Source organism: Leucoraja erinacea, chromosome 2, assembly GCF_028641065.1.
Source record: "Leucoraja erinacea ecotype New England chromosome 2, Leri_hhj_1, whole genome shotgun sequence".
Classification (NCBI taxonomy): domain Eukaryota; kingdom Metazoa; phylum Chordata; class Chondrichthyes; order Rajiformes; family Rajidae; genus Leucoraja; species Leucoraja erinaceus.
In genome coordinates, this window is record NC_073378.1 from 4,632,280 (window position 1) to 4,657,493 (window position 25,214).

General features: G+C 43.4%; 1 protein-coding gene across 1 annotated transcript; it reads right to left on the reverse strand.

The window, feature by feature from the left end:
- Positions 1-338: 338 nt before the first annotated feature.
- On the reverse strand, positions 339-24,172 carry LOC129706638 (collagen alpha-6(VI) chain-like). The gene is made up of 7 exons (XM_055651015.1): positions 22,975-24,172; positions 17,548-17,647; positions 16,732-17,406; positions 12,738-12,810; positions 12,536-12,633; positions 2,640-2,705; positions 339-2,210 (listed from the first exon to the last, which is right to left on the reverse strand). Exons 1-7 carry the CDS (start codon positions 23,440-23,442, stop codon positions 2,038-2,040), a joined length of 1,653 nt encoding a protein of 550 aa, XP_055506990.1. The 5' UTR covers positions 23,443-24,172; the 3' UTR covers positions 339-2,037.
- Between the last annotated feature and the right edge of the window lie 1,042 nt (positions 24,173-25,214).

Below are 25,214 nucleotides of genomic sequence, written 5' to 3' on the forward strand. Positions count from 1 at the left end.
TCTGGAGAGGAAAAGACTACAAAAAGTAGTAAACACTGCCCAGTCCATCATCGGCTCTGATCTTCCTTCCATCGAGGGGATTTATCGCAGTCGCTGCCTCAAAAAGGCTGGCAGTATCATCAAAGACCCACACCATCCTGGCCACATACTCATCTCCCCGCTACCTTTCAGGTAGAAGGTACAGGTGCCTGAAGACTGCAACAACCAGGTTCAGGAATAACTACTTCCCCACAGCCATCAGGCTATTAAACCTGGCTCGGACAAAACTCCGATTATTAATAACCACTTTCTGTTATTTGCACTTTATCAGTTTATTTATTCATGTGTGTATATATTTATATCATGGTATATGGACACATTGATCTGTTTTGTAGTAAATGCCTACTATGTTCTGTGTGCTGAAGCAAAGCAAAACTTTCATTGTCCTATACAGGGACACATGACAATAAACTCACTTGAACGAACTTGAACCCATTCATGTATTGTATTATCCGAGTAATTTGGTGCATTAACACACAATCCTGATGGACTGATTATGCTCGCATGCAACTTTTCTTCCAAAACATGTTGTAGCAATGTTGGTGAATGGACAGAAGATAAACCAGTGTATATAATTGCAGGTTACTTTGTTTTATTCAAATCAAATAGTAATATTTTTGCTGATGAAACATATACATGAACAAGCTCTAAGACAATGGCTGTGAATACAGAAAGACAATAATACTGTACATGATACTACATCAACATATTACAGTTTACAGAACAGATTATGGAAGCATGCAAGAACCACGGGGTTGTTGTAGTGGGTGACTTTAACTTCCCCAATATTGACTAGGACTTACGCAGTGCAAAGGGACTAGACGGGGCAGAATGTGTTCGGTGTATCCAAGAAGGTTTTCTCAAACAGTATGGGTACAGTCCGATTCAAAGAGGGACCGTAATGAACCTTACATTGGGAAACAAGCGTAGACAGATGATCAGTGTTATGGTGCAGGAACATTCGGGGATTGCGATCACAGCATACATTTTAAGATTGTTTTTAATAAGAATAAATCTGGATGGGTACTGAATTGGGAAAAGCAAATTATAATGTCATTAGGCAGGAGCTAGGGAGGGAAGGTTGGGAGCAGTTGTTATTGGGTAAGTCCACAGCTGACATATGGATGTTATTTAAAGGCCAGCTGACCAAAGTACAAGATCAGCATGTTCCAGTAAGGAAGAGGGATAAGGATGGCAAGGTAAAGGAACCGTGGATGATCAAGGATGACCTTTGCATTGGGGAGTGTGTTGCTGTTGTCATTAACCATTTTGTGGCATTGACACTTAGCAGCATTGCTGTAAGGTGAGAGGGGGAAAGTTTAATGGAGATGTCTGGGGCAGGATGTTCTTATGCAGAGAGTGGTGGAGACCTGAGATTCATTGCCTGGGGTGACGGTGGAGGCAGATACATGAGTAGTGTGTAAGAGGTTTTTAGATTGACACATGGAAGTGCAAGGAATAGAGGGATGTGGATCATGTACAGGCAGATGAAATCAGTTTAACTTAGCATCATGTTCAGCACAAACATTGTCGGCCAAAATGCCCATTGCGGTGCTGTACTGGACCATGTTTTATGACATTTGTTAACTAAATAAAGCCACCCTAGTTACTCATGGTGATCCTCCATGTGCTGTTACAAACTAGAGACCCGGGATCGATCCTGACCTCGAATGCTGTCTTTACATTCTCCCTGTGACCGCGTGGGTTTTCTTCAAGTACACCGGTTTCCTCCCACATTCCAATGACGTGCAGGTGAATTGGCTGCTGTAAATTGCCCCTGGTGTGTAGGATTTGAAAGTGGGATAACATAGAATCAATGTATCGGTGATCGATGGTCGGCAAGGACTCGCTGGGCTGAAGGACCTGTTTCTGCTCTGTATCATTAAACTAAACCAAATTTGATATTTTCTGACTAATTCACAGGGTAAGACCATTGTGCTCTGGAGTTTACAGAATTTAAAGCAGTCATTTTGTTGCCCATAACTGATTAAACATTTTCTACTGTGATTTGATGCAGTAGTCTTCACATTCTTCAAGGGTATTGAATCGATTTGCATTTCCTCCACATCCACCATACCAGAACTGATTGCAAGCCTGAAAATCTTCATCAAAGTGCCACTTTAAGGCATAATCCTCACAGTCTCCCATATCCCATTCGAGGAAGCAAAGATCTGGAATGAACAAAGAAATAACAGAATTTGTTGTGCCAGGCTAAATGCGTATATTTCCGAATTGGTTGAGTAATACACTAAATGGTGTCAACTGTTCATTATACCTGCTCTTACTTAATGGTTCTTTGTGGACTTTGTCCATTGGAACACAGGGCAGTTAGAAATTACACCAGCCTGCACGTGTGTGAATGTGATCAAACATTTCTTAGCGTGGACCAAGTGTATATTGGAATATTTAAGTCAATGCTAAATCATGCACACTAAGCAAAATGAAGAAGGGACATTTAATAAAATGGGGATTAAGAGAGAATAAAGACAGAAAGAAGAGTAAAAATCTATTTTTAACCAAAGCAGTTAAAATATGAAGAAGTGAGAGTTTTCAAATAGCTTACGTTTAAAAAGTGCCCATAAACATATCATTGGGCTTACCGTGACGTGTGTGTATTTGTTCCGCAGCTTCTTTTTTTCCTGCGTATTCTTCAAATTCTTCCTCATCTTCAAGTGAATTGCAAATAAAAAATGTTTTATTATCAGAGAGGTTAGTGGAGAGTAATAAGTTAACCATTGTACCACAAGAAGATCGATAGATTTGGAATGTACCATGACTATCTAACATTGACTGGTAACTATGGCAAGCATTCCACGTGTTCTAATGACAAGTCCCTTGATAATGTACTTGAATAGTCAATAAACTGGAGGAACTGGGAAAGCAAATGGAGCATAAACAAACTGCCGGAGGAACTCAGTGGGTCAGCAGCATCTGAGGGGAAAAAAGGAAACGGACAAATCCAGGGCCATTTTTCAACATTATTGTATAAGGGTAAGAGTGTTGTAAAAACAAGCCTGAAGGCTTTGTGTTTGAATGCAAGGAGCATTCGTAAAAAGGTGGATAGGTTGAATGTGCAGACAGCTATTGATGACTATGATATAGTTGGCTCCAGGGTGACCAAGTCTGGGAGCTGAACATCCAGGGATATTAAATATTCAGGAGGGATAGACAGAAAGGAAAAGGAGGTGGGGTAGTGTTGCTGGTTAGAGAGGTGATTAACGCAATAGTAAGGAAGGACATTAGCTTGGAGGATGTGGAATCGATATGGGTAGAGCTGCGAAACACTAAGGGGCAGAAAACGCTAGTGGGAGTTGTGTACAGGCTACCTAACAGTAGTAGTGGAGTTGGGTATGGCATCAAACAGGAAATTAGAAAAGCGTGCAACAAAGGTAAAACAGTTATAATGGGTGACATTAATGGAAGGCATTTAAAGGCTGCATGAATGAACTACAACAATTGTTCATCCCAGTTTGGTTAATAAATAAATCGGGGAAGGTAGTGCATCCGTGGATAACAGGGGAAATCAAGGATAGCATCAAAACAAAAGATGAAGCATACAAATTAGCCAGAAAAAGCAGCCTACAAGAGGACTGGATGAAATTCAGAGTCCAGCAGAGGAGGACAAAGGGTTTAATTAGTAAAGGGAAAATAGATTATGAAAGAAAACTGGCAGGAAACATAAAAACTGACTGCAAAAGTTTTTATAGATATGTGAAGAGAAAAAGATTAGTTAAAACAAATGTAGGTCCCTTGCCGTCAGAAACAGGTGAATTGATCACGGGGAACAAGGGCATGGCAGACCAATTGAATAACTACTTTTGTTCTGTCTTCACAAAGGAAGACTTAATTAATCTGCCGGAAATAGCAGGGGACCAGGGGTCAAATGGAGGAACTGAGTGAAATCCAGGTTAGCCGGCAAATGGTGTTAGGTAAATTGAATGGATTAAAGGCCGATAAATCCCCAGGGCCCGATAGGCTGCATCCCACAGTACATAAGGATGTAGCCCCAGAAATAGTGGATGCATTAGTGATAATTTTTCAAAACTCTTTAGATTCTGGAGTAGTTCCTGAGGATTGGAGCGTAGCTAATGTAACCTCATAACTGCTAGAGTCAGTTATTAAAGATGGGATAGCAGCACATTTTGAAAGTGGTGAAATCATTGGACAAAGTCAGCATGGATTAATGAAAGGTACATCATGTCTGACGAATCTTATAGAATTTTTCGAGGATGTAACTAATAGAGTGGATAAGGGAGAACCAGTGGATGTGTTATATTTGGACTTTCAGAAGGCTTTCGACAAGGTCCTACATAAGAGATTAGTATACAAACTTAAAGCACACGGTATTGGGGGTTCAGTATTGATGTGGATAGAGAACTGGCTGGTAGACAGGAAGCAAAGAGTAGGAGTTAACGGGTCCTTTTCACAATGGCAGGCAGTGACTAGTGGGGTACCGCAAGGCTCAGTGCTGGGACCCCAGCTATTTACAATATATATAATAATGATTTGGACGAGGGAATTGAATGCAACATCTTCAAGTTTGCGGATGACACGAAGCTGGAGGGCAGTGTTAGCTGTGAGGAGGATGCTAGGAGGCTGCAAGGTGACTTGGATAGGCTGGGTAAGTGGGCAAATGCACGGCAGATGCAGTATAATGTGGATAAATGTGAGGTTATCCACTTTGATGGCAAAAACAGGAAAGTAGATTATTACCTGAATGGTGGCCGATTAGGAAAAGGGGAGATGCAACGAGACCTGGATGTCATGGAACACCAGTCATTGAAAGTAGGCATGCAGGTGCAGCAGGCAGTGAAGAATGCGAATGGCATGTTAGCATTCATAGCAAAAGGATTTAAGTATAGGAGCAGGGAGGTTCTACTGCAGTTGTACAGGTTAGTGGTGAGACCACACCTTGAATATTGCATACAGTTTTGGTCTCCTAATCTGAGGAAGGACATTCGTGCCATAGAGGGAGTACAGAGAAGGTTCACCAGACTGATTCCTGGGATGTCAGAACTTTCATATGAAGGAAGACTGGATAGACTCGACTTGTACTCGCTAGCAAATCGAAGATTGAGGGGGGATCTTATCGAAACTAACAAAATTCTTAAGAGGTTGGACAGGCTAGATGCAGGAAGATTGTTCCCGATGTTGGGGAAGTCCAGAACAAAGGGTCACAGCTTAAGGATAAAGGGGAAATCTTTTACGTCCGAGGTGAGAAAAACATTTTTCACACAGAGAGTGGTCAATCTGTGGAATTCTCTGCCACAGAATGAAGTTGAGGCCAGTTCATTGGCTATATTTAAGAGGGAGTTAGATGTGCCCATTGTGGCTAAAGGGATCAGGGAGTATGGAGAGAAGGCAGATACAGGATACTAAGTTGGATGATCAGCCATGATCATATTGAATGGCAGTGCAGGCTCGAACGGCCGAATGGCCTAATCCTGCACCTATTTACTATGTTTCTATAACTTGCTGAACCTTTTACTTGGTCTACAAGAACACTGAACTTTCAGTTTCCTGTCAATTTGAATCTATGTTTCTATGTTTCTACAAGAGACTGCAAATGCTGAAATTTGCAGTATTGCCCATTTCCTTCCACAAATATTGCCTGGTCACCTGTGTTTCTACAGCAGTTTGGTTTTTAATGTAAGGATGCTCTTCATTGACTATAGCTCTGCATTCAATATGGTCATCCCCACCAAGCTCACCACCAAACTCCACCAGCTAGGCCTCAGCTCGCCGATATGCGATTGGATCCTGAACTTTCTGACGGAACCACCGCAGGCAGTGAGACTGGGCCCGCACCTGTCCTCCACTATCACCCTGAGCACCGGCACACCACAGGGCTGTGTATTAAGCCCCATGCTCTACTCCCTCTTCACTCACGACTGTGTTCCTGCATTCGACACCGACACCATCGTGAAGTTTGCAGACGACACAACAGTGCCTCAGGGATCTGTGTTGGGTCCTTTGTTGTTTGTCATGTACATCAATGATCTGGATGAAGGTGTGGTAAATTGGATTAGTAAGTATGCAGATGATACCAAGATAGGGGGTGTTGTGGATAATGAAGAGGATTTCCAAAGTCTACAGAGTGATTTAGGCCATTTGGAAAAATGGGCTGAAAGATGGCAGATGGAGTTTAATGCTGATAAATGTGAGGTGCTACACCTTGGCAGGACAAATCAAAATAGGACGTACATGGTAAATGGTAGGGAATTGAAGAATACAGTTGAACAGAGGGATCTGGGTATAACCGTGCATAGTTCCTTGAAGGTGGAATCTCATATAGATAGGGTGGTAAAGAAAGCTTTTGGTATGCTAGCCTTTATAAATCAGAGCATTGAGTATAGAAGCTGGGATGTAATGTTAAAATTGTACAAGGCATTGGTGAGACCAAATCTGGAGTATGGGGTACAATTTTGGTCGCCAAATTATAGGAAGGATGTCAACAAAATAGAGAGAGTACAGAGGAGATTTACTAGAATGTTGCCTGGGTTTCAACAACTAAGTTACAGAGATAGGTTGAATAAGTTAGGTCTTTATTCTCTGGAGCGCAGAAGGTTAAGGGGGAACCTGATAGAGGTCTTTAAAATGATGAGAGGGATAGACAGAGTTGATGTGGACAAGCTTTTCCCTTTGAGAATAGGGAAGATTCAAACAAGGGGACATGACTTCAGAATTAAGGGACAGAAGTTTAGGGGTAATATGAGGGGGAACTTCTTTACGCAGAGAGTGGTGGCGGTGTGGAATGAGCTCCCAGTGGAAGTGGTGGAGGCAGGTTCATTGGTATCATTTAAAAATAAATTGGATAGGCATATGGATGAGAAGGGAATGGAGGGTTATGGTATGAGTGCAGGCAGGTGGGACTAAGGGGAAAAAAATTTGTTCGGCATGGACTTGTAGGGCCGAGATAGCCCGTTTCCGTGCTGTAATTGTTATATGGTTATATGTTAACAGTGATTGGGCTGATCACCAACGGTGATGAAACAAAATACAGAGCGGAGGTGCAGAACCTGGCGGACTGGTGCGCACGTAACAACTTGTCACGAAACACCTCCAAGACCAAGGAGCTGATTATTGACTTCAGGAGGTCTGTTCTTCTACTGTTCAGGAACTACAGCTGCTGACAACCTTCTACCGCTGCACCACAGAGAGCATACTAACGTATGGCATCTCTGTGTGGTATCTCAGCTGCGCGGAGGCGGAGAGGAGAGCTCTTCAGCGCGTCGTCCACAGAGAGCAGAGGATTATTGGGACAAAGCTGCCAGCCTTGGAGGGCATCTACCACACACGGTGCCTCAGGAAGGCCGTCAGCATCCATAAAGATTCCTCACACCCTTGTAATGGATTGTTCGAACTACTTCCCTCCGGCAGACGTTACAAGGCCTTCTACGCCCGAACCTCCAGACTCAGAAACAGCTTCATTCCCAGCTATAGCAGTTCTGAACCGGCCCTGCTGAGTGCCCCCCATCCCCCCTGGACTGTCTCCCTCAGATGGTCACTTCGCACAGTTTATTTATTTTTTATTTTTTTGACATCAGTTGGAAGCTGCATACTAAATTTTGTTGCACTGATGTGCAATGACAATAAAATTTATTATTATTATTATTATTTATTCAAGATTTCAGCATCTGCAGACACCATTGGAAAGCAACTTCCCGATTTCTGTATTTGACTCTACATGTGGTCGTTAAGGTTGCTCTCTGGTCTGTTCTTTAATTGAGGGACAAACTTTCCTTCATTGTTAATATTTCAACAAAATTCAGTAATCGTTTTTTATGAGACAACGGGGGTTCAATATTTGTTCAAACACTTCAAACTGAACAATAGCCGTTCGATTAAAAGAAAGCATTCTTATAGTGCATCTTCAAAGATCTCGTGAGGTGCCAACCATTTTACTGCCAATCATGACCTTTTTGAAGGGCAGATACTTGTAATGCAGGAACGAGTAATCTCCCTCTACACTCTCAGTCCTGATGCAAAGACTTGACCCAAAGCGTTGGCCATCCCTTTATTTTCACAGATGCCGTGTGGCCCGCTGGGTTCCTCCAGCACCTTGTTTTAATGCCATGGTGCAGAAACATAGCAACCAAATTGCTCAACAAGAATCATATGGTACTGAGATTAAATAACCAGATGACTATAACGCAGAACTCGGAAATCTCCACGGATCTTAGTCAAAATAGTGCCTGCAGTCCTCCCACACTGCACCGATGTCCAAAACTGGATGTTATTCCAAAGTCTCTGATGCGAGAACAAAACACAATCTTCTGACAAGTTTTAATAAATAACTAGAACTCAACTCTGCATTCATTAAGGCCAAGCAGAAAGCAACTACTAGAGGAAAACCTACAATACAACCCCACTGCCGTGATTCACAGATGAGGTGGTATCTTTCGCTTTCCTGTTTTTGCCACCAAAATGGATAACCTCACATTTATCCACATTATACTGCATCTGCCAAACATTTGCCCACTCACCCAGCCTATCCAAGTCACCTTGCAGTCTCCTAGCATCCTCCTCACAGCTAAAACTGCCCCCCAGCTTAGTGTCGTACGCAAACTTGGAGATATTGCCTTCAATTCCCTCATCCAGATCATTAATATATAATGTAAATAGCTGGGGTCCCAGCACTGAGCCTTGCGGTACCCCACTAGTCACTGCCTGCCATTGTGAAAAGGACCCGTTTACTCCTACTCATTGCTTCCTGTTTGCCAGCCAGTTCTCTATCCACATCAATACTGAACCCCCAATGCCGTGTACTTTAAGTTTGTATACTAATCTCTTATGTGGGACCTTGTCGAAAGCCTTCTGGAAGTCCAGATACACCACATCCACTGGTTCTCCCCTATCCACGCTACTAGTTACATCCTCAAAAATTCTATAAGATTCGTCAGACGTGATTTACCTTTCGTAAATCCATGCTGACTTTGTCCAATGATTTCACCACTTTCCAAATGTGCTGCTATCCCATCTTTAATAACTGACTCTAGCAGTTTCCCCACTACCGATGTTAGTCCAACTGGTCTGTAATTCCCCGTTTTCTCTCTCTCTCCCTTCTTAAAAAGTGGGGTTATGTTTGCTACCCGCCAATCCTCAGGAACTACTCCAGAATCTAAAGAGTTTTGAAAGATTATTACTAATGCATCCACTATTTCTGGAGCTACTTCCTTAAGTACTCTGGGATGCAGCCCATCTGGCCCTGGGGATTTATCGGCCTTTAATTCATTCAATTTACCCAACACCACTTCCCGGCTAACCTGGATTTCACTCACGTCCTCCAACTCCTTTGACCCGCGGTCCCCTGCTATTTCCGGCAGATTATTTATGTCTTCCTTAGTGAAGACGGAACCAAAGTAGTTATTCAATTGGTCCGCCATATCCTTGTTCCCCATGATCAACTCGCCTGTTTCTGACTGCAAGGGACCTACATTTGTTTTAACTAATCTCTTTCTTTTCACATATCTATAAAAACTTTTGCAGTCAGTTTTTATGTTCCCTGCCAGTTTTCTTTCATAATCTATTTTTCCTTTCCTAATTAAGCCCTTTGTCCTCCTCTGCTGGTCTCTGAATTTCTCCCAGTCCTCCGGTATGCTGCTTTTTCTGGCTAATTTGTGCGCATCATCCTTCGCTTTGATACTATCCCTGATTTCCCTTGTTATCCACGGATGTACTACCTTCCCTGATTTATTCTTTTGCCAGACTGGGATGAACCATTTTTGTAGTTCATCCATGCATTCTATAAATGTCTTCCATTGCATATCCACTGTCAACCCTTTTAGAATTAATTGCCAGTCAATCATGGCCAATTCGCGTCTCATACCCTCAAAGTTACCTTTCTTTAAGTTCAGAACCATTATTTCTGAATTAACAATGTCACTTACGTAATGAAGAATGCTGTTCATCGATTCACTTACGTAAGAATGCTGTTCATCGATTACAGCTCAGCATTCAACACCATTATACCATCAAAACTGATCACCAAACTCGGTAACCTGGGCATCGACCCCTCCCTCTGCAACTGGATACTGGACTTTCTAACCAACAGACCCCAGTCTGTGAGGTTAGACAAACACATCTCTTCAACCCTCACCCTGAACACCGGCCTTCCACAGGGCTGTGTGCTGAGCCCCCTCCTCTACTCCCTCTTCACCTATGACTGCACACCTGTACATGGTACTAACACCATCAGCAAGTATGCAGATGATACAACGGTGATTGGCCTCATCAGCAACAACGATGAGCTGGCCTACAGGGAGGAGGTCCAGCACTTAGCAGCATGGTGCGCTGACAACAACCTGGCCCTTAACTCCAAGAAGACCAAGGAGCTCATTGTAGACTTCAGGAAGTCCAGAGGCGGCACGCACACCCCCATCCACATTAACGGGACGGAGGTGGAACGTGTTTCTAGCTTCAGGTTCCTGGGAGTCAACATCTCCGATGACCTCTCTTCAGATTCAGATTCAGATTCAATTTAATTGTCATTGTCAGTGTACAGTACAGAGACAACGAAATGCATTTAGCATCTCCTTGAAGAGCGACATAGCAAACGATTTGAATAAATAATAATAAGTGTCCGGGGGGGGGGGGGGGGGGGGGGGTGGTGATTGGCAGTCACCGAGGTACGTTGTTGAGTAGAGTGACAGCCGCCGGAAAGAAGCTGGTTCCTCGTCCTTGGTTCGGCAACGGAGAGACCTGTAGCGCCTCCCGGATGGTAGGAGGGTATACAGTCCATGGTTGGGGTGAGAGCAGTCCTTGGCGATGCTGAGCGCCCTCCGCAGACAGCGCTTGCTTTGGACAGACTCAATGGAGGGGAGCGTGGAACCGGTGATGCGTTGGGCAATTTTCACCACCCTCTGCAATGCCTTCCGGTCGGAGACAGAGCAGTTGCCATACCATACTGTGATGCAGTTGGTAAGGATGCTCTCGATGGTGCAGCGGTAGAAGTTCACCAGGATCTGAGGAGACAGATGGACCTTCTTCAGTCTCCTCAGGAAGAAGAGACGCTGATGAGCCTTCTTGATCAGAGTAGAGGTATTGTGGGTCCAAGAGAGGTCATCGGAGATGTTGGCTCCCAGGAACCTGAAGCTAGAAACACGTTCCACCTCCGTCCCGTTAATGTGGACTTCAAGCAGGGTGCAAGGCCACCAAATTCAAGTGCAGTTTCATACCACTTTCAGCAGGGTTCAAGTTATAGTAATAAAAGTTACAGTAATAAAAGTTTCCAAAGGTGATGAAAAGACCGGAGGAAAGATTAGATGCTGAGAGCTCTCTTAAATCTTCATTAAGGAGGCATTTAAACACACCTGAGCAATTACAAACACCTGTGAAGCCATGTGTCCCAAACATTGCGGTGCCCTGAAATGGGGGGACTGTGTATAAACAAACACAGCTGTAATTTCTACATGGTGAAATCAAAATATATAAAAATACTCTTCAATAACATCTGACAATGTGCACTTTAACCACATGTGATTTTTTTCTATTACAAATCTCAAATTGTGGAATACAGATGCAAATAAATAAATGATGGGTCTTTGTCCCAAACATTATGGAGGACACTCCCCCACCTGGCTCCGCTTGTCTGTCATACTTCACCACTCTAAAGGGCCTGTCCCACGAGCATGCGACTCCATGCGGCAAGCGCGACCTAACGTGGTCGCTTGAGCCGTAGGGCCTGGTGGGGCCGGTCCCACTTCGATCGCCGGAGCCGTATGGAGTTGGGCGGAGCTGGTCGCGACATCGCGCGGGGCTCTGAAAAACTGACCGTGTTCAAAAATTCCATGCGGCAACGCCCTGCCGGCCCGCAGCCGCCTCGATGCCGCACTCACCGCCTTCGCTCAAACTTCACGTCACTCATTCGACCTCCGCTACCGGTTTGGTCGTGCTCGCCACATGCAGGCGCATGCTGGTGGGACCGGTCCAGTAACGGGGATCACTCGACCTCCGCGCGGTCCCCGCTTCCGGTTTGATCGCGCTTGCCGCATGCAGGTCGCATGCTCGTGGGACAGGCCCTTTGGGCTCACCCATCACCCACTGGCTCTTGTTTCACCACTTCCCCCTTTCCCCTCACATTGGCTATCTACCCTCACTACTTTCAGTCCTGTTACAGGGTGTTGGCCCAGTGCGTTCACAATTCCTATCCCCCACTGATGCTGTTCATCTTGCCAACTTCCTCCAGCAGTTTGTTCTTTTGTGGTGACATTTTTCACGTTGAGGCCAATGCTATTATGACGTTTAAAAAAATCATCTGGCCAGGGATGTGAATAGCAGAGGTTTGAAGAATATGGGCGAAACACGGGCAGGTGTGACTGATGTAGCTGGGACATGTTTCCATGGGCAGACAGCAAAACACTTTGCTGTAAATGTAACATTTGCTGTACCAATATTTTGCTTTCAACTCCAATAGTGTTTCTATAAACTGTGCATATATTGTGTCTTATATAGACTTGGGGAAAAAAGTGACTACAGATTGTCCCATTTCACCTACCATAACGTGCTTTTGCTTCTCTTTCACCTGATATCAGTTCATAGCTTTTAAATTCTTCCCCATAAGTGTATTCTCTTTCTGTTTCTTCCACTTCAGTTCTGTAAAGAATCAATTAAACCAGTATAAAATCAATAAAAAGGCAATGAATATATATTAAAAACATAAGCATTAATCTAAAAATGGAAAGCTTTTGAAAACATACTCGCTTTCATACAAGTCCATCTCCCTTTCACATTCCTCCTGTAAATCTGGATGTGGATATTCGTTGATTTTCACTGCAAAAGGCAAATTTAATTAAAAGCAGAAAGAAATAGTAAGCATATCAAAATTCCTGATATTTAATTTTGAGTCAATAAAAACTGAAGTAACCAGTAATGATTTCATGAGCTGATTAAAATTAATTGACTTGTTCTTGATGAAACTATCAGATTTGGCCCCAATCCCAACTCACTGTACTTTCTTTCAGGTGTCAGCCCATTTGCAGTTAAAGATTGTAGAAATAGACTGATAACTGAAGCAGTAACAGGCAGGTGTATAAACTACCATGGTAAGGGGCAAATAGTGGCAATGGCCTTCCAATGATCTATTATCTTCATAATATGAAAAAGTAATTATAAAAATATGAAAATGTAAAAACCCATATCATAAAACAATGTTTTTTCTCACCCCTGGAATGGGGCCTCTGAAAATTACTACACGGGAACATAGTTCGACCAATGTGTAGGAAGGAATTGCAATAGTGGTTTACACCGAAGATCAACACAAAATGCTTGAGAAACTCAGCGGGATAGACAGCATCTCTGAAGAGAAGGAATAGGTGACGTTTTGGGTCCAGACCTTACTTCAGTCTGATGCTGCCTGTCCTGCAGAGTCGTTCCAGCATTTTGTGTCTATCTATAGGTGAACCATGGTGATTTATTCCAAATAATTAGATTATTGATACTGATGCAGTGTAATACAGTGTGTATCAATAGAAACATGAATTAATTGACCATAGATTTGTCATTGATTTAGTTGCAACGTTTTAAGGCGATTAAAGATGTGGTATAATTTAGAAATACATCATGGAAACAGATGCGACCCACCAAGTCCATGTCAACCATTAATCACACACTGACCACTGATTTCAGTAAGATGCAATAGAGATAAAGGGTCACAAAATCCAAAACAAGAAATCTTAATCTTACAATTTGAACAGAGCAGCTCAGGATGTGGCCAGTCAACACCTTCTATACAAGTCTGGAATTTGTTTTATATTTACCATAATTACGCTCATTTATTTGTGTCTGGAAAGAGGGCATTCTGTACTTTTGTTACTTTAAACACTTACGGTGCACTGTGCTAACACCAACTCCAATTTCCTTCAAAATAAATTCCAGAATTGGCTAAAAATTGTGAAACGTATTCATATGGCAATTAATGCTCGTATTCAGCCTTCAAAATGTGTCAATGGGGACATGCATGCACAACTCCAAGCTGCAGCATCATTCGCCAACTTATTGTGGGGACGGGAAGTGAGACAACACTTGAAAGACCATCTCTGGAGAAAATGAAGAGAGGACGTTTTAGGTCCAGGCCCTTCTTTAGACTGAGAGTCTGGGAAGAGGGGAACTAGAGATATGAAAAGGTATAAAGCACAAACGAATGAAAAGCCAGCAACAATGATCACGGAAAGGTGGAGCCCACAATGGTTCATTGTTGGCTATGGAGAAGCTGGTAACAAGTAGACACAAACAGTGAACTTAAGCAGGAAGATAGAGAAACAAATAGGACAACTAGGGTGGGAGTGGGACAGAGAGAGGGGGAATGCAACCGTTAAAGTTAGAGAAATCAATATTCATACCACTGCGTTGCAAGCTGCCCAAACAAAATATGAGGTGCTGTTCCTCCTATTTGCATTTGGCCTCAGTTTGACAGTGGAGGAGGCCCACCCTAGTCTGCCTACTAGTTTCCCTGTCGTCCTGCTTAGTTTCACTGTTTGTATTTACTCGTTATCACCTTCTCCATAAGCCAACAATGAACCATTGTGGGCTCCACCCTTCCTTGAACATTGGTGCTGGCTTTGATTTGCCCTTTTGCACACCTTTTATTCATTTGTCCTTTGTATCTCTTCATTAAGGGACAGAAGTTTAGGGGTAATATGAGGGGGAACTTCTTTACGCAGAGAGTGGTGGCGGTGTGGAATGAGCTTCCAGTGGAAGTGGTGGAGACAGGTTCATTGGTATCATTTAAAAATAAATTGGATAGGCATATGGATGAGAAGGGAATGGAGGGTTATGGTACGAGTGCAGGCAGGTGGGACTAAGGGGAAAAAACATTTGTTCGGCACGGACTTGTAGGGCCGAGATGGCCTGTTTCGGTGCTGTAATTGTTATATGGTTATATGGTTATATCTCTAGTTTCCCTCTCCCCTGACTCTCAGTCTGAATAAGGGCCTCGACCCGAAATGTCACCTGTTCCTTTTCTCCAGAAATGTTGCCGAACCCACTGAGTTACTTCAGCATTTTGTGTCTGTCTTTGGTGTAAACCGGCATCCGTCGTTCCTTCCTACACATTCGAAGGACCATTCTGTGCGGTGGCTAGTGCACAACTGTGTAATATTGGGGAGCGAGTGAAACATTGGGGCGGGAGAATGGAAATTTCCAATTTGCCTGGGTACTTGAACAGTTCTTGCACCATGAGTGATCCAAGCCACTGTGGGCTGTGGGCTGACAGAGCGGCTATTCGGTGCTGCAGACCACTTACAAAAGCCTTAAAACAGAACTGTGACAAGTGAGGGAGCTCCATGGAAATATCTGACAATACTCTGGCCATTGATAAGCGAAGCTGGCAGATGCTGAGTGGAGGATATCAGTGTAAGAATCCACCCCCTCTAATTGTTGTCTCAGTCCTGGACTCTGCACGTGTGCTAGTTCTGTGGGGATTTGGAAGTCTCAACCCAGTTACTCCAAATGTTGCTGGCAGAGGAGAATGTGGAGCAATGTCATTTAGTGCATGAATGACTGAAATAGTACAGTGAAATAGTATAGGGTGCTAATAAACAGAGAAATAATCTGACATGATCTAACAGGTGATTAGAAGGGTGAAACAGGCCACAAAATGACTTTGGCAAGTCAGATTAAATAAAATCCGAAAGCCTTCGATACCTACATGACAAACAAAAATATAACCAGGGAGAAGGTGAGACTGCTCAAGGATAAAGGAGGGAATCTGTGCTTGGAGTCTGGGGCTGTAGGCGAGGTAGAATTAGTGCTTTGCATCTGATTTCACCAAGGAGAAGTATATGGAGGACAGGGAGATCAGTGTGGAGAATACCAATATGCGAGACAGACACAATATGCTGGAATAACCCAGCATTGTTGGGGTAAATGGATAGGTGACGGTTCGGGTCGGGATGTTTTTTCAGACTCAAACCCTAAATGTCACCTATCCATTTTCTCCAGAGATGCAACCTGACCACTGAGTTACTCAAGCAATTTGTGTCTATGTTTGGTATAAACCAGCTAAGAGGAGGAGGACTGGACTTTTTAGTGCATTCCATCACAATGGAAAATATTGATTCTGCTGTGGGGGGACTTTCATGTTAAATTCTATCATGTGTTGTGTCTTTTTAATTTTTTTAAATTTAGGGTGGTTTAATGAAACAGAAAACACCCTGGGAGTGGAGCACCTCCCAGTACTGCAACATATTGTCAACCTGGAGCTTGTGGACAAGAATCTAGAGGTGGCTTTGAACTCATGATGTGATGGAACAGAAAATGGTGGAAGCGTTAAGTATGTCAAGCAACATCACTGGAGAGAAACAAAAATGTGTTCTATCTTTTATGCATGTTAGCAGATTCATTTTTGTCGATGAAGGACCGTGACCCAACGTGTCTGGTCTCTTGACTATGAACATTTTATGCTTTGAATATCTTGCATCTGCGGTGCTTTGCAGCAGTCAACTGGGGTAGGCTGCAGCTGGACGTCAGTGCAGCGATGGGTCCCTTCAACCCCTTTATCAATTGATGCCTATCGTGGTATTAAAGGATAGAAGGTCTGAAGTCCGCATCACCATTATATGGAAACATATATAATATTTAAAAATACACGATTAAGCCCTGGACTAATGTCAAAGCAACAACTTCTCTCTGTAAAGAATACATATGCATTAAGAACTTAATATAGTTTTTAGGTTTTAAATAAGCTTAACTTACGTGAGAGGCTATTCAGGAAGGCCCTGGCAAACCTTTTGGCATAAGTCATTTCAGAATCGAGCAGCTGGACAAAGCGAATAGCGTGTTGGTCAATAGGAAAACTAACAAGATCATCCAAGTTGTTTCTGATTGTTTCCTTCGCAAGGGAGATGGCAAAGATCACAAAACCATCACACCTAGCTTGTCGGGACACAGCTCTTAGCTTTTCCATATCAAAGGAACTTGTTTCTCCCGCAAGTATAACAAAGATCACTTTATAACGACGTGCTGTTGCATCACTCATGAAAACATTATTTATGGTCCATTCAATAGTATGACCAATCCCAGGAGGGCCATCTAACTTATTGAAGGAATCCTCAATGTATCTCTTCATCAGGTTCTTGCTGTTATATTTCATGAACCCAAACTCTAAATTGGCTGGATTCTGACGACCCCGAGGGAAATAACCTGCCGGTGAGTATTGTACCAATGCTACCCTGGCACGATTATCACGGGTACGTGGACTTCTTGAAATCATAAGCATGTCCAGCATTGAGCTGAGGAAACCCTTTATTCTTCCAAAGTCCATCATTTTCATGTTGCTCGACCCATCGACAACAAAAGCCATGTCCATGTCGACTGAAATAGGAGGTGGGGAGATGACGTGTCCACATTGGGCATTTGGTCGACACTTATCTGTGGGGGAAGAGGAAAGTCTAATGTTTAGATCTTGACATGAACTAATCAAAGGATTCTTGCAGATCAGGGAGACTTAAATTCATGCAGGTTAGCTTTTGATTTACTATTATGATTAACTGAATACAATTAAAAACATACCAAAACAGAAAGTACATAATCGGATGCTCTGCAATTGTTCCTTAGCTTCTTGCCGATCTCTTGACAAAGAAAGTACTTGAAATGTTTTTGTGTCATCAACCTTTTACGGGAGAAAAGACTGGACATTCAAATTTAAATTACAAACATTTTTAAACACGTCAAATATATAAAAAGGAGATTACACCCTTGAAGCTCAACCAAGCCATTGCCATAGGTCAAATAATCTTGTAGAAATCTCATATCCAATACAAAATGTGGACATTTACTGAAGACATATGAAGGGTGGCACAGTGGTGTAGAGGTGGAGCTGCTGTCTTACAATGCCAGAGACCCCTGTTCAATCATGACTACGGAGTTTGTACTTTCTCCCTGTGATCGTGTGGGTTTTCTCCAGGTGCTCTGGTTTCCGCCCACATCCCCAAGATGTACAGGTTTGTAGGATAATTGGCTTCAGTTTAAAAAAATTGCAAAATTATCCCAGAAGATGCTAATGGGAGTTGTGTACAGGCCACCTAATAGTAGTAGTGGAGTTGGGGATAGCATCAAACAGGAAATTAGAAATGCGTGCAACAAAGGTAAAACAGTTATATTATGGGTGACTTCAATCTACATATAGATTGGGTGAATCAAATTGGCAAGGGGTGCTGAGGAAGAGGATTTCTTGGAATGTATGCGGGATAGTTATCTAAATCAACATGTAGAGGAACCAACGAGAGAGCAGGCTATTCTAGACTGGGTATTGAGTAATGAGGAAGGGTTAGTTAGCAGTCTTGTTGTGCGTGGCCCCTTGGGCAAGAGTGACCATAATATATGGTTGAGTTCTTCATTAGGATGGAGAGTGACATTGTTAATTCAGAAACAAGGGTCCTGAACTTAAAGAAAGGTAACTTTGAGGGTATGAGACGTGAATTGGCCAAGATAGACTGGCGATTCATTCTTAATGGGTTGACGGTGGATATGCAATGGAAGGCATTTAAAGACTGCATGGATGAACTACAACAATTGTTCATCCCAGTTTGGCAAAAAAATAAATCAGGGAAGGTAGTGCATCCGTGGATAACAAGGGAAATCAGAGATAGTATCAAAACAGAAGATGAAGCGTACAAATTAGCCAGAAAAAGCTGCCTACCAGAGGACTGGGAGAAATTCAGAGACAAGCAGAGGAGGACAAAGGGCTTAATTAGGAAAGGGAAAATGGATTATGAAAGAAAACTGGCAGGGAACATAAAAACTGACTGCAAAAGCTTTAATAGATATGTGAAGAGAAAAAGATTAGTTAAAACAAATGTAGGTCCCTTGCAGTCAGAAACGGGTGAATTGATCACGGGGAACAAGGACATGGCAGACCAATTGAATAACTACTTTGGTTCTGTCTTCACTAAGGAAGACATAAATAATGGATATTTATGTATCCATTAATAAATAACCGGAAATAGCAGGGGACCAGGGGTCAAATGAGATGGGGCAACTGAGTGAAATCCGGGTTAGCCGGGAAGTGGTGTTAGGTAAATTGATTGGATTAAAGGCCGATAAATCCCCAGGGCCAGATAGGCAGCATCCCAGTGTACTTAAGGAAGTAGCCCCAGAAATAGTGGATGCATTAGTGATAATTTTTCAAAACTCTTTAGATTCTGGAGTAGTTCCTGAGGATTGGAGGGTAGCTAATGTAACCCCACTTTTTAAAAAGGGAGGGAGAGAGAAAACAGGGAATTACAGACTAGTTAGTCTAATGTCGGTAGTGGGGAAACTGCTAGAATCAGTTTCCTGACGATTGGAGGGTAGCTAATGTAACCCCACTTTTTAAAAAGGGAGGGGAGAGAGAAAATAGGGAATTACAGACCAGTTAGTCTAACGTCGGTAGTGGGGAAACTGCTAGAATCAGTTATTAAAGATGGGATAGCAGCACATTTGGAAAGTGGTGAAATCATTGGACAAAGTCAGCATGGATTTATGAAAGGTAAATCATTTCTGACGAATCTTATAGAATTTTTCGAGGATGTAACTAGTAGAGTGGATAAGGGAGAACCAGTGGATGTGTTATATCTGGACTTTCAGAAGGCATTCGACAAGGTCCCACATAAGACATTAGTATACAAACTTAAAGCACACGGTATTGGGGGTTCAGTATTGATGTGGATAGAGAACTGGTTGGCAGACAGGAAGCAAAGAGTAGGAGTAAACGGGTCCTTTTCACAATGGCAGGCAGTGACTAGTGAGGTACCGCAAGGCTCAGTTCTGGGACCCCATCTATTTACGATATATATTAATGATTTGGACGAGGGAATTGAATGCAATATCTCCAAGTTTGCGGATGACACAAAGCTCGGGGGCAGTGTTAGCTGTGAGGAGGATGCTGGGAGGCTGCAAGGTGACTTGGATAGGCTGGGTGAGTGGGCAAATGCATGGCAGATGCAGTATAATGTGGATAAATGTGAGGTTATCCACTTTGGTGGCAAAAACAGGAAAGTAGATTATTATCTGAATGGTGGCCGATTAGGAAAGGGGGAGATGCAACAAGACCTGGGTGTCATGGTACACCAGTCATTAAAAGTAGGCATGCAGGTGCAGCAGGCAGTGAAGAAGGCGAATGGTATGTTAGCATTCATAGCAAAAGGATTTGAGTATAGGAGCAGGGAGGTTCTACTGCAGTTGTACAGGGTCTTGGTGAGACCACACCTGGAGTATTGCGTACAGTTTTGGTCTCCTAATCTGAGGAAAGACGTTCTTGCCATAGAGGGAGTACAGAGAAGGTTCACCAGACTGATTCCTGGGATGTCAGGACTTTCTTATGAAGAAAGACTGGATAGACTCGGTTTGTACTCGCTAGAATTTAGAAGATTGAGGGGGGATCTTATGGAAACTTACAAAATTCTTAAGGGGTTGGACAGGCTAGATGCAGGAAGATTGTTCCCGATGTTGGGGAAGTCCAGAACAAGTGGTCATAGTTTAAGGATAAGGGGGAAATCTTTTAGGACCGAGATGAGGAAAATATTTTTCACACAGAGAGTGATGAATCTCCAGAATTCTCTGCCACAGAGGGTAGTTGAGGCCAGTTCATTGGCTATATTTAAGAGGGAGTTAGATGTGGCCCTTGTGGCTAAAGTGATCAGGGGGTATGGAGAGAAGGCAGGAACAGGATACTGAGTTGGATGATCAGCCATGATCATATTGAATGGCGGTGCAGGCTCGATGGGCCGAATGGCCTACTCCTGCACCTATTTTCTATGTTTCTATGTTTCTATGAACCTGAAGCTAGAAACACGTTCCACCTCCGTCCCGTTAATGTGGATGGGGGTGTGCGTGCTGCCACTGGACTTCCTGAAGTCTACAATGAGCTCCTTGGTCTTCTTGGAGTTAAGGGCCAGGTTGTTGTCTGCGCACCATGCTGCTAAGTGCTGGACCTCCTCCCTGTAGGCCGACTCATCGTTGTTGCTGATGAGGCCAATCACCGTTGTATCATCTGCATACCAGACTGATTCCTGGGATGTCAGGACTGTCTTTTGAAGAAAGACTGGATAGACTTGGTTTATACTCTCTGGAATTTAGGAGATTGAGAGGGGATCTTATAGAAACTTACAAAATTCTTAAGGGGTTGGACAGGCTAGATGCAGGAAGATTGCTCCCGATGTTGGGTAAGTCCAGGACAAGGGGTCACAGCTTAAGGATAAGGGGGAAATCCTTTAAAACCGAGATGTGAAGAACTTTTTTCACACCGAGAGTGGTGAATCTCTGGAACTCTCTGCCACAGAGGGTAGTCGAGGCCAGTTCATTGGCTATATTTAAGAGGGAGTTAGATGTGTCCCTTGTGGCTAAGGGGATCAGGGGGTATGGAGAGAAGGCAGGTACGGGATACTGAGTTGGATGGTCAGCCATGATCATATTGAATGGCGGTGCAGGCTCGAAGGGCCGAATAGCCTACTCCTGCACCTAATTTCTATGTTTCTATGTTTCTACTTGATGATGGTGTTAGTACCATGTACAGGTGTGCAGTGATAGGTGAAGAGGGAGTAGAGGAGGGGGCTCAGCACACAGCCCTGTGGAACGCCGGTGTTCAGGGTGAGGGTTGAAGAGGTGTGCTTGTTTAACCTATCAGACTGTGGTCTGTTGGTTAGAAAGTCCAGTATCCAGTTGCAGAGGGAGGGGTATCGCGATGCCCAGGTTACCGAGTTTGGTGATCAGTTTTGATGGTATAATGGTGTTGAATGCTGAGCTGTAATCGATGAACAGCATTCTTACGTAAGTGTCTCTGTTGTCGAGGTGGGAGAGGGCGGAGTGAAGTGCCGTTGAGATGGCACCCTCCGTACTCCTGTTCTTGCGGTAGGCAAACTGATAGGGATCCAGTGTGGGGGGTAGGCAGCTTTTGAGGTGTGCCAGGACCAGCCTCTCAAAGCACTTGGTGATGATGGGGGTAAATGCAACTGGGCGGAAGTCGTTGAGGCTTGCCGCAGTGGAGTGTTTTGGCACTGGCACGATGGAGGTGGTTTTAAGGCACGTGGGGACAACTGCTTGGGCAAGTGACAGGTTGAAGATGTCAGTCCAGACGTCTGTCAGCTGCGCAGCACAGGCCCTGAGCACGCGCCCGGGGATGCCGTCAGGGCCAGCAGCCTTACGTGCATTAGTCCTGCTCAGTGCCACGTATACGTCGTAGGGGGTGAGTGTGAGGGGTTGGTGATCGGCAGGGAGCGCAGCACAGCCTTGATGGCTGTCTCTAGATTGTCCCTGTCGAAGCGGCCATAGAAGTGGTTAAGCTCCTCAAGCAGCTTTTCCCCTTAATACAGCAAGTTTGGTCATGACCCAAAACGTCACCTATCCAAGATATCAAGAAACCAGACAATTCCATAAGGCACTATATGCAGGAAGTTGAGAATAACCTTTTGAACCTGCTGAATTTTGTAGTCAGCAGGGCAGTACTCTGCATATCGCCAACTTGGAATTTTGAACATTTTTATCAAACAAATTAAACAAGCCAATTAACCTACAAACCTGTACGTCTTTGGATTATGGGAGGAAACCAAAGATCTCGGAGAAAACCCACGCAGGTCACAGGGAGAACGGACAAACTCCATACAGACAGCACCCGTAGTCGGGATCGAACCCGGGTCTCCGGCTTTCCATTTGCTGTAAGGCAGCGACTCTACCACTGTGCCACCGTGACTGCCCTGAATATGTGGACTTTAGCTGAAGAAAGGGGAAGTGACCTTATTTTTGCAATAAACAATGTATAAAGCCAGATTCATAATGAAAACTGCCCATGTAAATGTCACCCTGCAATTAGATCCCCCCCCCACCCCACATGATGATGTAGTGTCTCCACTGGCAGGTGGGCTCAATAATAACATGAGGAATTTGTATTACAAATGCAAGCATGGTAACTTGACGAGGTGTATAAATAAATGCATTGTTTGTAAAATATCATAGATATCCTACCTGGAAAGGAAGCTGTATTTCAGGGACCCTAGAGAAAGATATGACAACCGGCGTAATGTCCAAGGCTTTGAACTCCAGGGCTGCCGACATGATTGATGTTGTCTCTTGAGATGGGCCATTGGTAATAAATACTGCTACTTTTCTGACAAGAAAGCCACCACGTGCACGCTTGAAGATATTTCTTGCAACGAACCTCATTGCTAGTCCGATATTTCGGCCGTCGGCTGACTGCTCGTAATTTACCTTCGCCAGCGCTTTCAGTAAAGCCTGTTTTTTCCTAAATTCTGTGAATCGTATATGCATTTTTGGTGTGGAGCTGTAGGAAAGAACTGCCACACGTGCTCCCTCTGGGCAGGCACCTTCAGTGACTTTAAGATCCTGCACAAAGTCATTTACTATCTTCCGCATTCTGTTAAATATGGATGGCGTGACCTCCTCGGACATGTCCAATGCAAACACTAAGTCCATAGGGTAAACAGGGCACTCTAAACTTTCTGAAATGAGAGATCATTCATTAGTATTAAGGTACAACAATGGAAAATCTCACATTTATGTCGCATATTAAATTGCCTTAGGACTGATTTAGAACTAGTTTAATATGTCTAACGAGTAGTCACCACTCTATTGAAAGAAATGCAACAAGCAATTTGCAAGCAAGTTCCCAAAAACGGCAAGTTAGAATAAAAACAACTTTAGATGCTGGAAATCGGACACTAACAAAAAAACAGAAAATGATGGAAACACTCAGCAGTCAAGATCTGTGGCAGGAAAAACTAGAATTAATGTTTCACATTGAAGCCCCTGCGTCCAGAAGCAAAGTCATTGACCTGAAATATTAACTCTGTTTCTCTTTTGAAAATGGTGCCAACCCGCTGAATGTTTCCAGCATTTTCTGTTTTTATCCCACAAATAGCAATGTTGATCTATCCGGATAAACAGAACGAGAATATATTGGCCGAGATACAAAGGAAACTATTTATCTCTTTGAAATAGTTGCACAGCATTGTAAAATCATGTTACAATGAGTAGGTGGCTATTCAACCCAATATATGTCCTTGCTGTCTCCACAGCGAGTAATCTTTTTAGTTCCATTCACATATTTCTTCCTATCATCTGTATACATGCTTCCCATCAAATGGCTACACTGCTAAAGCCCGCAGTTGCCTCAGCTTCCATCACGCTTGCAATAACCACTGTGCATGAAAGTATTTTTCCTCCTCATCTCTCTGATCTTTCACCCTTTAAATCTGTGCAAACTTATCCTTGAACCATCCAATAATGGAAAGTGGCTTGTGCTCTATAAACCCATATTGATCTTGCAAAAAAGATAGATACAAAATGCTGGAGTAACTCAGCGGGTCAGGCAGCATCTCTTGAGAAAAAGAATACACAATGTTTCGTGTTGAGATCCTTCATCCAGTTCGGTGAATGGTCTCGACCTGAAACATCACCTATTTCTTTTCTCCCGAGATGCTGCCCGACCTGCTGAGTTACTCAAGAATTTTGTGTCTATTTTCGGTGTAAACCAGCATCTGCAGTTCCTTCTTAAATTTGATCGTGTAAACCTCTTTCACCAAGCAGAATCCACATTTTCCAGCATTGCCTTGTATCTGTGATCTCACCTCCCTGGAACAATGTTAGAAATCTCTGATACACTCTCTCTGGGATTGCCCTACTCTTCCTAAAGCATAATAACTAGAATCAGATTCTAGTACCAAGTGTTCTATTACTAAGGGTTTTGTGTCTCCAATGGTGCACGTCCTCAGTGCTGATTTTGCTGGATTGTGCGATTAAATGGGCAATATTATACTAGAATGCCTTTGGACACAGAGGCACTAGGCCATTGCTTAGCTTTAGAATTATACCGCACAGAAAAATGCCCTTGGGCTCAACTCATCCCTTGCACCCAATATGTCTATCTGAGTTTGTCCCATCTACCAGCATTTGGCCCATATCCCCACCCAATCCCCCCCCCAACTTTTTCAAATCCATGTACCTGTACAAATGTCTTTTAAAACATTGTACCTGCCTCCACAGCTTCCTCTGGCAGCTCTTTCCATATATCCACAACCGTCTGTATGAAAAGGTTTGCCCCTCAGATTCTTTTCAATCTTTCCCCACTTATCGTAAGTCAATGTCAATAAGTTTTGGACTCCCCTATCCAGGGGAAAATGTGGGGAAATAACAACAGCAATACTCCAGTCTTCTGGCACTGTTCCCGATGCTAAAGATGACACAAA